The sequence below is a fragment of the Amphiura filiformis genome, chromosome 12, assembly GCF_039555335.1.
Source record: "Amphiura filiformis chromosome 12, Afil_fr2py, whole genome shotgun sequence".
Lineage (NCBI taxonomy): Eukaryota > Metazoa > Echinodermata > Ophiuroidea > Amphilepidida > Amphiuridae > Amphiura > Amphiura filiformis.
This window is the reverse complement of record NC_092639.1, coordinates 49,934,480-49,949,999: the sequence shown is the minus strand read 5'-3', so window position 1 is coordinate 49,949,999 and position 15,520 is coordinate 49,934,480. Positions and strand designations below refer to the sequence as shown.

Genomic DNA, 15,520 nt, shown 5'->3' with positions numbered 1-15,520 from the left:
TTTATTCTAGTCCTCAGAACGCAGTACTTAAAGGAGTATTTCGTGATCCTAGCATCCTCTATTTATGTCATTTTTCATTAGATATCCACGACAAAAAAGTGGGGGGGATGAGGCTGTGGATCACGAAATGCCCTTTTAAAAGGGCATTTCGTGATCCACAACATCACCCCTCCCCCATTTTCTCAAAAATAGTTGAGATTTATATACCACTGGAAACCTCTGGCTACATATTGTTTATGTACAAAAAATGTCTTGCAGAATAACTCGTTCACCAAACATATCGTGAAATTTGAATTACGTTCTGGTACACCAGAACGAAATTACAACACATTGTCTATGGAGCAGTATAATACACATAATCATGCATAACTTGCAAACGCAAATTCGGAATCAACTGAAATGTTGGGAATAAACTTTTTTCGTGGATATCTACTGAACAATGTCATAAAAGAAGATGCTAGGATCACAAAATACTCTTTTAAGTTATTAAACCAAATAAATACTGGAGTTATAGTCATATGAAGGTTACCATTGTATGCGTTTTATCCAAACAGCATTTAATACTTTACGCGCATATGCCATGTCTGCAGACATGAGAGTGTTTTAACTGATATTCATATAAGTTCTCCTTTGGGCATTGCTTGTCCTCTTTGCGCTAGAACTCTAAGATGTAGGCAACTTCAATTCTTTTATAAAAACAGTAAAATCGAGCGTTTTTGACGGTTAGATGTTTTGATAATTATTCATACAGGAACGACTTGTTTTTTTCCTGCTCCGCATGAAAGCTATTACCTCATCTTACTGAACTGGTTATTGTTGATTTAAAGAAAACCCATTACTCTGCTACAGATGAAATAACGTTTAATTTATTTGAATGTTTTGTCAGGACGTTTCGGTCAATTGTAGAACGTCCTTAAATTCTAGTCCTAAGAAAGTAGTACTTATCTCCACCTCATCTCCACACACCCGCATCAACACACTTCTCTATAACTTATTCCCGCCTCATACCCCTCTTTTCAAAAGAAATAAAATGCGCAGAAATGTTTATTGGGATATCCTCCGTACACATTTCACGGCTTACAGGAATGTTTTTTTTTTCTTGTTGCGTTGATAAAATTGTCTTGATTATAGATAAAACTCATGCGCTTGATGTCCCTGTTTCGGATTTAGCATCATTTGGTGGAAGTGTTCCGTAACTACGCTCATCTGGATTGCTTTGGATAATGGCCACGTTTTCATGGAAGCTTGTGTCGTGATCCTTAAAGTCTTTTTGGTATATTGGCACATTTTTTGGTGTTGTAAGAAGTTTCCATCTCTGAAAGAATTAATTATTCATTTACATATTTAATTATTCACACAAATAAATAACATACGACGGATATAGTAATATGTTCATTTGTGACCGTACACGACGAATGAGCCGTAAATTCTGCCCGGTCAATTTTGTTTTATTTCGTGTTTAGAAAATATATATCATAAGCTTTAAAATGGTTTATCATTTGACTTTAAACGATATCCAGAGCTGGGTTATGGTTTGCTGAATTTTGCTCCTTCAACAAAATGGTATATTTTTTTCGGTTCTACGTGCGTCTCTTTTCCCACATTGATTGTAATAAATATCATACAGTCAAATCATCCCCAAGTCAACGAGGTTCAGGAATGTCCTTTCATTGTTAATTGTTGGTTATACATACCTAGACAAAATACAATGCTTTGTAACCCACCACTTGAACAAGATTTAACCAAAGCAAACAAAGACTAGAGATATTTAAGAATTCTATAGAGATAGGTAGAAGCTTATTATCCTTTACAACAATAGGATTATTGATTGGTTTAAAGGCTGTTTGACTAGCGCTATCAAAATGAAATACATGTATAGCACTAACTTGAGGTACCTATGAATACGACCTTCGTGCACCTTTTACACTGTAACTCAGAATACAATTGAGGACATTTACGGCTCATTCGTGGTGTATGGTCACATTTTAAAAATATATCATATAATATGTTGATAATAATATTATCGAACTGTGTTTTTATAATACACATACCTCTGGGAATGTTCCATTTGTAACCAATAACTTATACAGGGCATACAAGGGTATCTGTACCATAGATGCCACCGACATGCCCCAACCCAATGCATATCCCCAGGCTGGGTACACGTACGTATCGTTATACGTCAACGGTTCATACTCAATTAATGTGTAGAAAAATATAGCCTGTGAAAAAACGAACATTTAAAACAAAGAATGTAACTAAAATTTTGTGAAAATTTCTACCACATGCCCAATATTGTTTCATAGGTTTAAATTACATCTCTGGGTATTGCAATATCCTTCAACTTTTAGCTGTCGTAGACACTTTTAAAGACTTTCAAACATTTGCATTGGAGGAGATAGCAAATTACAATTATTCCTACTTGGAAACGCTACCCTTCACCACTCTTATATATTTTAAGTACTTTAAGGGTAGACTAGGTATTGTTGGTCGAAGCACCCAACAAATCAAATTTCATTATCTAAATCAATATATTATTGAAAAATAACACTTTGATGTTTTGAGAAAGTTCATTCTACAAATCATATACTTTGAAAGCTTGCTTGATTTATTGTTGTTAATGAGTTAAGTACGTTTTACAATAGTGCTGTTGTTTCAGCACTCTTTACAACATAGAACCGCAGGACCTACAAAAGTATATCTGTGATATTTGAATTCTTTTATGCACTCGCTATGAAATGATCAATGCAATTTTTACCAAAGCTCACTACCATTCGCAAGATGCTGCGAACTACCAAAATCGCAACAGTTTAAAATAGTTGCTAACCTTAAATTATTCTACAAGGGTTGTTTTGCAAACGAGACCACTTACCGCAGTAAATCCGGGTCCTGATACCACCCAGCATATTTGAAGCCACCTGCCTAATTTTCTACCATTCATTGTCTTGATGTCTTCTGCAAATCTATTGGCTCCTTTTACCAAGACGAAATTACAAACAAACGAGTTATTTGTCACATGCACATTGGAGCCCCAGATAGGGGGAATTGGATATGAAATTAATAAAGGTGTAAGGTTGGAACTTTTAAAGTGTATAATAAGAGAATAGTAACAATAATGGGCCTTTTAATTAAGGGTTGACAAGGTTTTGTTAGTTGAGGCAGCCAAAAAGATTTTTATTGTTTAAATCAATATATTATTGAAAAATAACACATTGATGTTTTGCAGACGTTCAGTCTACAAATCATATACTTTGAAAACTTGCTTGATTTATTTTTGGTAATAAATTACGTATGATAATGGTGATGTTGTTGCAGCCCTTTTTACAACTATCAAAATCAATATTCCCGACGTCCGACTGAGTTGCTTGAACACCTCGCGCAACTATTAAGATCATTGACATAAAATGTTGCTAAAAGCATTACAGGTATATTTGGCAGAAGATGAAAAAAAAAACACAATGAAGAAAAATACTTTGTGTTCTTTCTTGCCATAAACCCAGCCAATTATGACACATTCGAAGAATGCTATCCATAACAATGATGTACCACTGGCGGCATAGTAATCAAAAATTTGAAACAGGTACATTCCACCCTGGAATCAGACAAAAATGAATTATCGTGGATTAACATTCAATTCTACAGTGATAGGATTAAAGTCTAGGGTCATTTAAAGGATTTACATTGGAGTTAAAATATGATGATTAGAATGACGTTATTCATGTTATTTATAATTAATTGCCCCATTTTACATTTATATGAAGGAGTTTCTTCCACATTTTACAATTCCGCAAAATTTATATTGCTGGCGTAATCTTGCTGTTGTGGAGGTTTTGTCTTGAGATGAGAATATTAAACAATAATTACTAGTTATCACCAGCTATATCGAGATTCAAGGATATTGGATATATTACTTACATATGTACACATGCTCAACCCAGCCACATAGCAGGTAACACAAACTGCAGCAGCGAACATTTCACGTCGATAGCCCTTCCTGAAGATATGTGGAAACAAATCAACGAAGGCAGTCACCAGACCCTCGACACCAACAAACTGGAATGAAAAAAAGCTTTGATTATTGGTGATTTTTTGATAGACTTTTCTGAGCTTTCGATGACCGGTTGTGTCATCTTGATCACAGATGTCCAGGCTCTCTGCACTTCCCACCGTAGGACTTGGTAGTCTCATTCCCACAGGTTGGTGATTGGTTGAGCAGCGAGTCCAAGACATGATCCAGAGAATACATCTCTATGTCTTGACACATGGTTTTCACCTGATCTACACGGCTTCACGGATTTTTATAATGAATGGTCCGATTCTTTCTCTATTATCTTTGCCCCCTCACAGTAACATGGTTCTCTTGTGCGATATGGACCGTAATGACGGATTTGTTTTGTTCTGTGAGAGATTATTTTCTTTTGGCTCTGGTGTAGCTTCTGTTCTTAACTTTTCTGCATCTTTCTGTCAAAGCTTCCTAAATTATTCGCAATTATACAGATGTATATCACAAGTATTCAATAAATAGTCATAAAACGGTTTATATTATTAAACAATAATGTTATCCAATTAATATATCTCGATACAATTTTTCGGGATGTCGGTTATATTGACCGCGAAACTTCGAGTCAAAAATCGACTACGATCATTGGATTTTAAGCAGGACTTTTTTTTGACTTCATACACGACATCTATTTGTTATCAATTTTAATCTAATCGCAAGGATTTCGTGCCAATTGTGTCTGCTGTTACTGATTTGCATAAATGAATATTCATTATATAAAAAAATGTACATATATGACTCATTTGTGCTGTTTTGAGCTGTTGCGGCCCATTATGGTTGCAGAAAGAAATTACGCTTCCCGCGTCCGTAATAAATATATTTCTTTTTAAATCATCACGAGATCTGGACGACCAATCACAAGCCAGATCCAGTTTCAAGGATAACCTTTATATTAGGGAGCTATACTGTGTTTCGTCACAAGTTGAGAGTAACGCCATGTTGCATTTTGTAGTGGCAGATTCGAATCAGCCACTACGAAATCCAACAATGCGTTACTCTCAACTTGAGACGAGACAGACTATAGTAAACAGAGACTAGATGTGGAAAATCTGTCTAATTTACCTAATCTGCACAAATTAATATAAATTGTGATTTTATGTATAAATATAGCTATACAGTGTGGTCAGCTAGACTACGGAGAGGTCTAATGTAGGAATGGCTCGGAATCTCGGACTCAGAATATTGTATAAACTGTCTGGTTTTTGGTTAAAATTTATAAAATGTACAAAAGATGTGTTCCCAGATCTAGTAGCTTGAAATGGATTCAAGTTTGTACCGCAATATTCAAAGTAAAAGTTAAGAGTCAAAGGCATTTTCGAAGTATATAACAGCAATATAGATCCTTCAAAGTATTTCTCGCTGCATACATGTATATATTTGCCATAGCGTGAATAGGTGAGGTATATAGTTCACTATTGATCTTACCGGGCGGAATCCAGCTTAACTTTCTATGCCAATATACCGTACATGTAAATTAGGATAAAACTATGTGTATATAGCAATCCATTTAAATGAGGTGTATGTGCGATGTTGCAGAAGTAGGAAAAGCAATAGAACATTGGTCATTCAGTTTGAAAAGCGTATTAGAAAAACAGTTTACCTGACTATCTATTCCCAGCAGCAAAAGCATGAGGAAAAATAAAATAGCCCAAAGTGTTGGTATAGGCATTTGTGTTACACCCTCTGGATATACAATGAATACCAATCCGGGACCTGGGATGAAGAAATGGAATAAAGTTACAGAATTACAACATAAACTACTACTGAAGTGCAACATGAATATGATGGAACTAGACCAGAGTACTCACTCAAAATTGTCTCGCGTATGCTAAAGGTACATCCGCCATTTTGGTTTGCGGCAGATGGAGGTAATACCTCCGGTATATATCGGTTACATCCCGAAATGGAACGGTACTTATTTATGCTTGAGCGTTACAAAGGTGAACCATGCAGCTCTTGACGAGAACGTAAACAGGCATAAGATTTTGCCCTCCATGTGCGACACGCAAACATGGCCGGAGGTGGTACTCTTTGGTTCTATGTTATTGGGTGGAATAGAAACATTAGATTCCTTTGTAAATTTGTACCGTTGCCCTTGTTGTTGTTGTCACTTTATACAAATTGTATTGCTATCTATTAAGTGATAAAAATTAAAACTCGACCGGTGGTTGACCGCCGGTTTCTGGCGGTACCATACAGTTGGTGCCCGTTTCTATTGTTCTAAACACTGGAACGCGATTCAATCGCCGGTAACCGCCTGCCAACCGTTGGTCGAGTTTTGATTTCATCCCTAATTAAATTATGAAACATGGTTATGATGATATGAAATATCAATGTACAAATACGTCTTACCGGACGCCGCCACCTGGTCAATGTTGATTCCCTGTTTACCAGCCATAAAACCTAAAACAGAAAACACTGCGATGCCTGCATATAAACTAGTGGCACTATTTACACATGCAAATATGATTCCATCCCTGTAATTAATCAAATTTAAAAAAGGTTAATGTATATAAATCATTGCATCACAATACGCGGATTCAGTGTTTCTCTAGCGGAAGTCAATTTGTGCCGAAATTCCTCCCCACAATGCAATAAGCGTATTGCATAACAATAGATACAGTTCAGAGGTTAATCCATCTCATTTGTTATGCGCCTATTGCATTGTGGGAAGGAATTTCGGCAAAATTGACTTCCGGTAGAGAAACCCTAAATCCACGTATTAAAGCCATATTATAACAGGAGAACGCCCTCAATTTGTTTAAATTCTGGTTTTTACACGATTGTAATATACTCTGCAAAAATCTGATATATAGTGATCATTTATTTTTTCATATATTGATAGCAATTACCATTTGGCATTGTAGACTCATGTCTTTGCATGAACAAGAAAGATTATGTTGAATGCATTTTACAAAGATACGATGTTATGAATGCGACGAGTATCATGCTTTCAACTAGTGTGTAATGCAAACATTTTGAACAAAATATCAAAGAAAACAAACTGACACTTTCATGACCACATAGATTTGTAAAAGTTACAAGAGCACCCAAACTAATATTCAATTACGTGTAGCATGTTACAAAACAGAAATTATTAGTAAACACATGAATCAATCAACTGTACCTGAAGAAGTTTCTATCTGGTTTATTATAGCTTCCTAGAGCCATCATTGTCCCCAAACCAAGTGAGTAGGAGAAAAAGATTTGAGTGGTTGCGTCTAACCATACCTGTGCTAAAATAATGAGGGTTACTTCTTTTAATTTCAATGTTTTCGTAATAGAATGATAAAGTACAGGTGCCCCAAAAAAAAAAAAAAAAACACCACCCACATAACCCTTATTGTGCCTCTTTTTCTCCTATTTTTGACAATTTGATCAATTATATTTTGGTATGAAAAGAAACCTTTATTTGGTAGCTTTAATAAACCGAAAACAAATATTTCAATCGGCTCACAATTTTTGATATAGTTTTGAAAAACAGTGTTATGCTAGCCATTCTCGTCGTACGTTACCTGAGAATCAGCTAATCTCGACCAATCTGGAGTAAGATAATAAGAAAGTCCATCCACAGCATTGTCCAATGTAACGGAGAAACAAATAAGAATTGTTAACAAAACGTAAGGGAAGGGTGCAGTAAAATACACAACCTGCAAAGACACGAAATACATAGTTAACACTGGTTAATTATATCTAATAGATAGTGGGTATTTATGTAGATATGTCAAGAACAAAAATGACATATCTGTCTGTAAAAACTTGATTTTACTATCTTTTACAGCAACGAAATGTACTTAAACAGGAAGCCCCGCTTTCCCAGTTCGCCACAGAAGAATTGACTTACACCTGTTACTTTGATGACAGACAGAACAAAATTTACATGGATACATTTTAATCTTGACTAATTCCCTAAGGAACTTGAACCAAAAGTGGGGCTTCTACTTTAAGTTTAAAGACAGCATTGGGAATCACATTGTATTTCTTGTCCTTACGTATTGTTGATCTTTTATACCCCACTGAAATGCAAATAATTATTTTCTTAATGCTTAAATGACTTAAGGGCTCAGGTATGAGCGTTTGGACAGTATAAAGAGTACATCAGACATTGAATTGCATTCTGAATACTAAGATGTCCTCCTGATACCCACTAATTCTGATTTTATGAAATTCACGATAAAATACAAATTTTATGACAACTTATTAAAATTTGATATTTTTTTAATTTTAAAAGTGTATGTAGCTGTGATGAAAAGCCGACGATCATTTGAATATTTTGACTTTTCATATTGAGATATACATTTTTTCCGAACTCTTAATGCTTAAATTACTTAAGGGCTCTGGAATGAGCTTTTGGGCAGTATAAAGAGTATATCAGACATTGAATTGCATTCTGAATACTAAGATGACCTTCTGATATCCAACAATTTCGATTTTTTTTTAAAATCACGATAAAATACAAATTTTATGACAAATTATTAAAATTTGATATTTTTTTAATTTGAAATGTGTATGTGGCTTGGATGAAAAGCCAACGATTAATTGAATATTTAGACTTTTCATATTGAGATATACATTTTTCCCCATATGCTCCCATGTCCCACAAAAAATACTGCACAAACGCTCATACCAGACACATTACCTTTCCTGAACTTTTGACACCTTTAAAGATGCATAAATATACAATAACCCAGGCGAGTCCCAGACTTAAAACCATCTGCCAGTTTAAACCACCAGGATCGTCGATTCCTTCTGATAGATGAATTTGTAGAATTTTGCGCCTGTTGAATACCATAATTAGGAAAAGAAGACAAATCATAGCACAAGGTATTGACAGTCTGGTTTGCCAGTGAAAAGTTTCCTTATCTTTGCAGTGCTTTTACATTTTGTTTACTTCAGTATCTGGTAATTTAATTGTCCGTATAATTTCCCAAATAATCGTGTCAACATTTTTAAGGTATTTCCATCTTTTGCCGTCAGTTATCGCAGCAACAAGCCCAATTCGGCGCCTTAATCGCGGTTTTGGTATCACTTAACAACAATATGCCGTTGAACTTGATGGCTGACTTAATCGGTTCACAGACAAACGAACATAAATAATATGTCCATCTGGCGCCCTCTACATTTGATTTTACCGGATTATCGTCACGAACCTATTTCCGTCGTGGGCCAGTCTGGTTGTACAGGTACTGACTGATAGGTTGCAATACATTAACGATACACAGAGTCATCATCCCTATATCTTCGTGTCATAAATTGCCATGATAGTAGGGGGATCCAATAGTTATAAATCTACCACGTATTGCGAGTTTGTTGGAGATAGGCCGATCGACTCAGGCTAAGCACACCACCGGTTACCATAAAAAAAATACAAGCTTCTTCCCCTTTACGAATGAAGCGTTGCCATTTATCAGCTGAAGTGACTAATATTTACGCTCTGCGCATGCTCATTATCCTCTTTAACGTTACCAACTCAAGAAAATTCGAAAGTGTATAAGTAAGGCTTATCATATTCTTTCAACACATATATTCTTCTGCAAGTCTTACAAAAGTTTTGTACAAATAGCCAAATTAACGGTATATTTTAAAGGTTCTGAGAATGTAATCATATCAAAATAATCTACACCTTCATATCACGTACATGTAGTTTATTTTCATTATAGGAATAAAATCAATTAATCTCAATATGCAACGGAGTAATGTAATCTTATTGTCCCTGAGTTTACCATTCTATACAGACCATTGAAAGGCTCGACTTTCAACAATACAGTGACAATAGCCAGTTTATTTTGAAAGAATAGCTTAATTAATTACATCGCTGAGCTATTAGCGATTGTTTTTATTCAATGATTGGTTGTTAACCAATCGCTCACCGAGCGCGGAGTACAAGTATAGGCTTATTTTGTAAGATATACACCAATCCGAGAAGCGTTTACTGTATTTGGCCCTCTATTGACGGCAACACAGATGTACCAGAGCAGGAGATTTAATTCGTAATTCAATACTCATGATTGTGTATTGAATATCACTGTTGTGTACAATTCCCGGGTACAATTCTGTATAGCACACAATAAATAATGGATAGAACCCCCGACCTCGGGACACCGCAGTTTTACATCGGGGACACCGCAGTAATGGCGAAGTCGGATAGGTGTATAGAAGCTATCCGGCGGGCAGTTTATAAAGACACGTGTTTTCATGGTTTTGATGCCTATATATGCCTTTACCTGGCGTGGACGATGTGCGATACTTAATGATACTACGATTGTAACGTGTCACTTACTCCCAGAATTCGACACTAGCTGGTGTGTATGAACTTGCATTCCTGAGCGTCCCATTGATACAAAGCGTAACCTCAGTTGTCATCATCGGTTCTGTTGTTGTAGGAATGTCCGTAGCGCCTGGTGTCGGTGCACATGCCGACTTATTGTTATTGTACTGAATATCCGGATGCAGACAATTCTCTGTATTCCAATCATTATCGCAATGTGACCAGGGTAACTTTGCGGTAAATGACATAAAAAGGTAGTAGAGGGACCAAGCAAGGATGATATTGTAGTAAGTGTTGAGTAATATAAGAATCACGATGCTGGCATGACCTGTTCCTGTGAAGAAGATAATCAAACATAGCAAACGTTTGATCAGGACTTCATGACGAAATATGTTATATTTTTCTTCTTATAAACACAGACGGCTTGTCATTTCAACGAGCGTAAACTTTGTGGATAAATCTTGTCCATTGGAAGCTCTATTTCTCTTAACACATTATCCCCGTCGTCCATAGATATGCTTAGTTTTGTAAACGACGGGAAACTCACAATTAATTTTCATTAGCCTCATCACGATTATCCAGAATGTTCTTATTGGCGCACTGCTTAAATTTACAAGTATTACATTCGGGGAAAAGAAGAAATGAATCATCTGATTCATTGTTACACTGAATCGACGTTTCGTTTCTTAATGTTAGTTGTAAAGGTAAAGTTTCAAAGGAATTGTGGAACCGTTCTTAGAATGAAATAGTTGAGATGAAGTATTGAATTGCAGATACCTTTAAACAGCGGAACTAAATTCCAAGCCGTTATACCTCCACTCTGCATGTACTGTCCAATCGCTAATTCTAAGATAAGAATTGCGATACCCGCAACGACCAGACATATGAAGTATGGAATTAGAAATGCACCTGATGTGAACAAACATATATTAATATAATTTTACACAATTTCAAAAGCGCGTCACCAATAACACACAATCTGAAATATGGTTCTATGATATCTTGGAGACAAATATAGCGATCACAACCGTCAGAATTCCATGTCTATAGCCCTCGATTTGCAAAATCCTGTGGTGACATGACTGAACATAATTATGGGCATCAGAAAATGATGCAATTGGGATACTTTCAATGTTAACACACTTATTTTAATTTCAAAATGAGAACGAGGAAACCATTATATTGTTATAATTACCATGTCTACTCAGGAAAGGTAATGTAATTTGCCTATCTGTTTACATACATGTATTCGGGCATAGCAACTGCCCCTATAGTTCATCAGGCAGGTTGTACTTTAAAGGTGACCTTACCTTCAGATCTCTGAAGTTCATACCATTTGGGTTGTTTTCTCTTGATAAAAAAAACACCAAAAAGTATCGTGTATATTGTGGCCTTCAGTTTGGAAAGACATTTTTGTTTAAATGCGTGTCTCAGATACATGTGTCTGGTCAACTGCGTGTATGTCGCTTGGGTGGGGGAGGAAAGGTGGTGTTGGTTTGGGTTTGTAATGGGTGGTAAATGGGTCCCCTTATTTGAAAAGCTCTTAGCACAGCATAACTGGAAAATGCAATTTACTGTGGCAGAATGCTTTCTACACATTGATTCATCTTTTTATATCCATTATTAGGCAAGACACAGCCTGTCATTTACAGCCCTTTTCAGAGCCGCTATAGACATGGGACTCTCTGCATGTTAAAACCTCATAATTGTTCATAAAATAACTCCAAAAAATCTGATAAGGTTTACAGGTCATAAGGAAACCCACGTGGAAGCCGTTTTCAAACCCCATCTGATTATTTTGAACCCGTAGATATGTTTTACATACTGCTGTGCTAAAACTTTATATTTAAAACTATCAATCACCTGAGTAGGTAAACAATGATTCGATCCATAAAGCAATATACGCATATCAAGACATGCTCATTATCCATGACACCATGAACTAGACTTTGGTCATATTATGTTGACCGATAAAATAATAGAGAGGTTCCGATTGATATAAGTCAATAAATTTTAATCATTAATAAAAAGTATAGCATGATTGGACTATATTCTTGCATAAACATGAATGCATAAAAAACAATGAATTACCATGAATAACAATAATTACTTATACAGTAGTCTTCTTCTTGATGTTGATTATTAATTTGTGTTGCACTCAATGTTCCAGACGTCTGATGTATCCTGTTTCATACTTTTCCAGCGAAGACTACTGTTGACTTGCGTAATATATAGCATTTGCGTACAATAATATCCTCGCACAGGTGATAATTTACAAACGGATACTGCTTTCACCATACAAACACATTCTGCAGGAAACAGGGATTCATCCACTATGTTTCCATTGACATTCCCTCATTTCAAATATTGAGTTTTAGTTTTGGTTTTGATCACGTGCTTTCCTATTATCCTGCCTATAAGCTCTTGACTGACATGATTATCGATATCTTTGTTTCTACCCTTGGTTAGAAACTTATTTGTAGCAAGAAGATTCGGTTTTCATTTTAGTTTGTTATATAATTGTGTGAAGAGCATAATCACTTGGTTTGAAGTTACCTGATCTAAGTATACAAATGAAATGTTTAAATTTCTTAGTGCAATATTCACGAGCAGATAAGTCGAACAAGTGAATCTACATTTGAAAGCGTGGGTTCGATTTCCAAATTAGCCATTTAGCCTATTACTCTACGAACAAAATAATACAGACCATCGAAATATTTCACCCCAGATTATAAAAGAATTGACACTTGAAGCCTACTCAAGTGTCTATTCATATCCATATCGAATACACGGGGATCGATTGAAGATTGAAGCTATATTACTTCCAGTATGCCAATAGACTAGGTATACCTTTATTCAACCGAGTTAATTATTGGTGGAAGAAGGGTGTGTGTGGGGGGTAGGGGGTAAGGGTAGGAAGCAAAAGAAATAGATGGGAGAGAGCATTGGAAGTGGAAAGGGAAGGGGGAGGAGAGGGTAGGGTAGAGGAGATACCCAATGTAGGGGCAAGGAGGGGGGAAGAAGACTTGGGTTAGGGAAGAGGAGGTTATATAGGTGGGGTAGGGGCGCCTAGGTAAGATGTATGGGTTGTGCTTAGCGGGGACAATAAACTAATTCATAATCAGATCATCTCCATCATCATGCATCGTTTACAAATCATCTCCATCATCATGCATCGTTTATGTTTCGTACAATAAACTTGGGGTGTAATTATTCGGTGATATGAAAGTATGCCACCTACGACAGACTTATCTGAAGTAAGACTTAATCAGATTTCAAAAAGCATCAATTAGAATTGAAATTGCAAATTTTCGCAAGCTTCAAGCACAGTACAGTAATTGTGGGAACCAGTCAGCGGGACGACTTGGAAATTGTGCCCTCTTTGTAAATTTTACCAGGTACGCCACTGATATTAGTAATTTGTAATAAGGGGCTGTGCAATAGTTATGAGCCCTGGGGGAGGGTAAACTTGGGGGGGGGGCAAGAAATTTTTGGCGAGCCGAAAGGGGGGAGGCAAGCAATTTTTGGCAAACTGAGAGTGGGGGCAAGCGATTTTTGGCACGCATTCATGGGGCGCCTTTTTAATAAAACGCTCTAAAAAGGCTTAGGAAAACAGTACGGAAACGCTTAAATATGCAAATTTTCCTGCTTGCTGCGCTCGCAACATACATCTAGACCATTTAAGGTTTGCAATTTGGGATCCCAACAATTTGGCATGTTCAAGGGGGGGCAAAGAATTTTTGGCGGGCCGAGAGGGGGGGGGCAAGCGATTTTGGCGGGCCGAGAGGGGGGGCAAGCGATTTTGGCGAGCCGTTTGAATTCCCGGGGGCTCATAATTATTGCACAGCCGCTAAGCTGTGGGTCGTGCCATATTTTTTGTTAGGACATTTTGGTCACGAGTACCGGAGAGGAGTTTAGGAAGCCTTGGATTAAATGAAAGGAATTCCCATTTCTCATGAAATAACTAAGACCAAATTAAATCACTCAGGCTACATTACATAGGGCTAACATGCCGCTTTAAAACATTGGTATTTCGCTCTTCGTTCTTTTCATAGTGGCAAAAAAGAAATTGTGGTAGATTAAGGACCACTACGCCGGGCCACTACGTGCTTATATGATGACGCTATTTTAAAACTACACTTTTCGTGGGGAAAAAAGTCCCCCATGCGTAATCCGCAGCGTGCGTTAAAATCGTTCCAAATTTCGAAGCTTTGTGTGTGTTATTTTCAAAATTTATAAACCTTCTTTCTACCAACAACATTCCAGTGGCTAATCTGCACATAGGAATTTGAATAAACTCACATTTTAACACCTAGCTAATCTTTATTATCATGATTATGATGATTTCTTATAGACACAATTTTGTCCCTTTTCTACTTCTCCTGTGCGTTCATTTCATACGTACTAAATATTCAATACTTGCAACCTCGCACCGGCACAGGATAATGGTTTTGAATAATAACCTCTCTGTTATAATATCTGTTATTGTACACAAATAGGCCGGATTAAATAAACTGAAAACTACAGCAGCTTACCTCCTCCATTTTTATAACACAAATATGGAAACCTCCAGACGTTTCCAAAACCAACTGAGAATCCGATTAGGGCAAGTATGAAATCTAATTTACCACTCCACGTCTCGCGTGGTTTCAAGTGCTCACTCTCAACATTATATACTGGCGATAAATCACCCTCTCCGTCGACCAGCTTTGTCCTCAAGTCATTTTTTGTGTTTTCTGCCATAACTCCGTTGTCCTTTGACCTTGATATTATTGCAATTGCAAAACGTAATCCATTCTCTTGCTGATAGGAATGGAGCAAGTTATGGTACTATCATTGCATGTGTGTAAAAATATTCAGTGCAATCGCTATAGGAATGCTACATGCAGTAGTATGTGATTTTTTTTCCATCACGACCTTTACTTTAATATCATGGTACATGTATGCAAAGGGCAATCTCGTGTGAGTAAAGTTTCCGGTTAAAGTCCTTTTTAATAATAAATAATAGGAGCCCCATATATAGGTGGCGTTTATTCGGGAACCATAAAACTATATAATATGTGAAAGATATTTTTGGTGATTTAGGTCAATGTTTAAGGTAGTACTACACCCCTGATAAGTTTTTTTTGACTAATTTTGCATTTTTCTTTAAAAATAACTACACACTGGTAACAAAAGGTATGTATATTATA

General features: G+C 36.5%; 1 protein-coding gene across 1 annotated transcript; it reads right to left on the bottom strand.

Moving 5' to 3' along the window:
* Positions 1 to 141: 141 nt before the first annotated feature.
* On the bottom strand, positions 142 to 15,229 carry LOC140166348 (sodium- and chloride-dependent taurine transporter-like). Its single transcript, XM_072189792.1, has 13 exons — positions 14,864 to 15,229; positions 11,106 to 11,237; positions 10,341 to 10,662; positions 8,700 to 8,838; positions 7,576 to 7,710; positions 7,188 to 7,291; positions 6,413 to 6,537; positions 5,661 to 5,773; positions 3,916 to 4,053; positions 3,490 to 3,592; positions 2,873 to 2,973; positions 2,052 to 2,222; positions 142 to 1,315 (listed from the first exon to the last, which is right to left on the bottom strand). Exons 1-13 carry the CDS (start codon positions 15,069 to 15,071, stop codon positions 1,139 to 1,141), a joined length of 1,968 nt encoding a protein of 655 aa, XP_072045893.1. The 5' UTR covers positions 15,072 to 15,229; the 3' UTR covers positions 142 to 1,138.
* Positions 15,230 to 15,520: the final 291 nt, after the last annotated feature.

Excerpts from the sequence above, each read along its gene's own strand:
- LOC140166348 (XM_072189792.1), bottom strand. The coding sequence starts at position 15,071 with ATGGCAGAAAACACAAAAAATGACTTGAGGACAAAGCTGGTCGACGGA. Across the intron at positions 5,774-6,412 it reads TGACCAGGTGGCGGCGTCCG|GTCCCGGATTGGTATTCATT; the intron begins GTAAGACGTATT and ends TCTTCATCCCAG. Across the intron at positions 1,316-2,051 it reads CAAATGGAACATTCCCAGAG|AGATGGAAACTTCTTACAAC; the intron begins GTATGTGTATTA and ends TAATTCTTTCAG.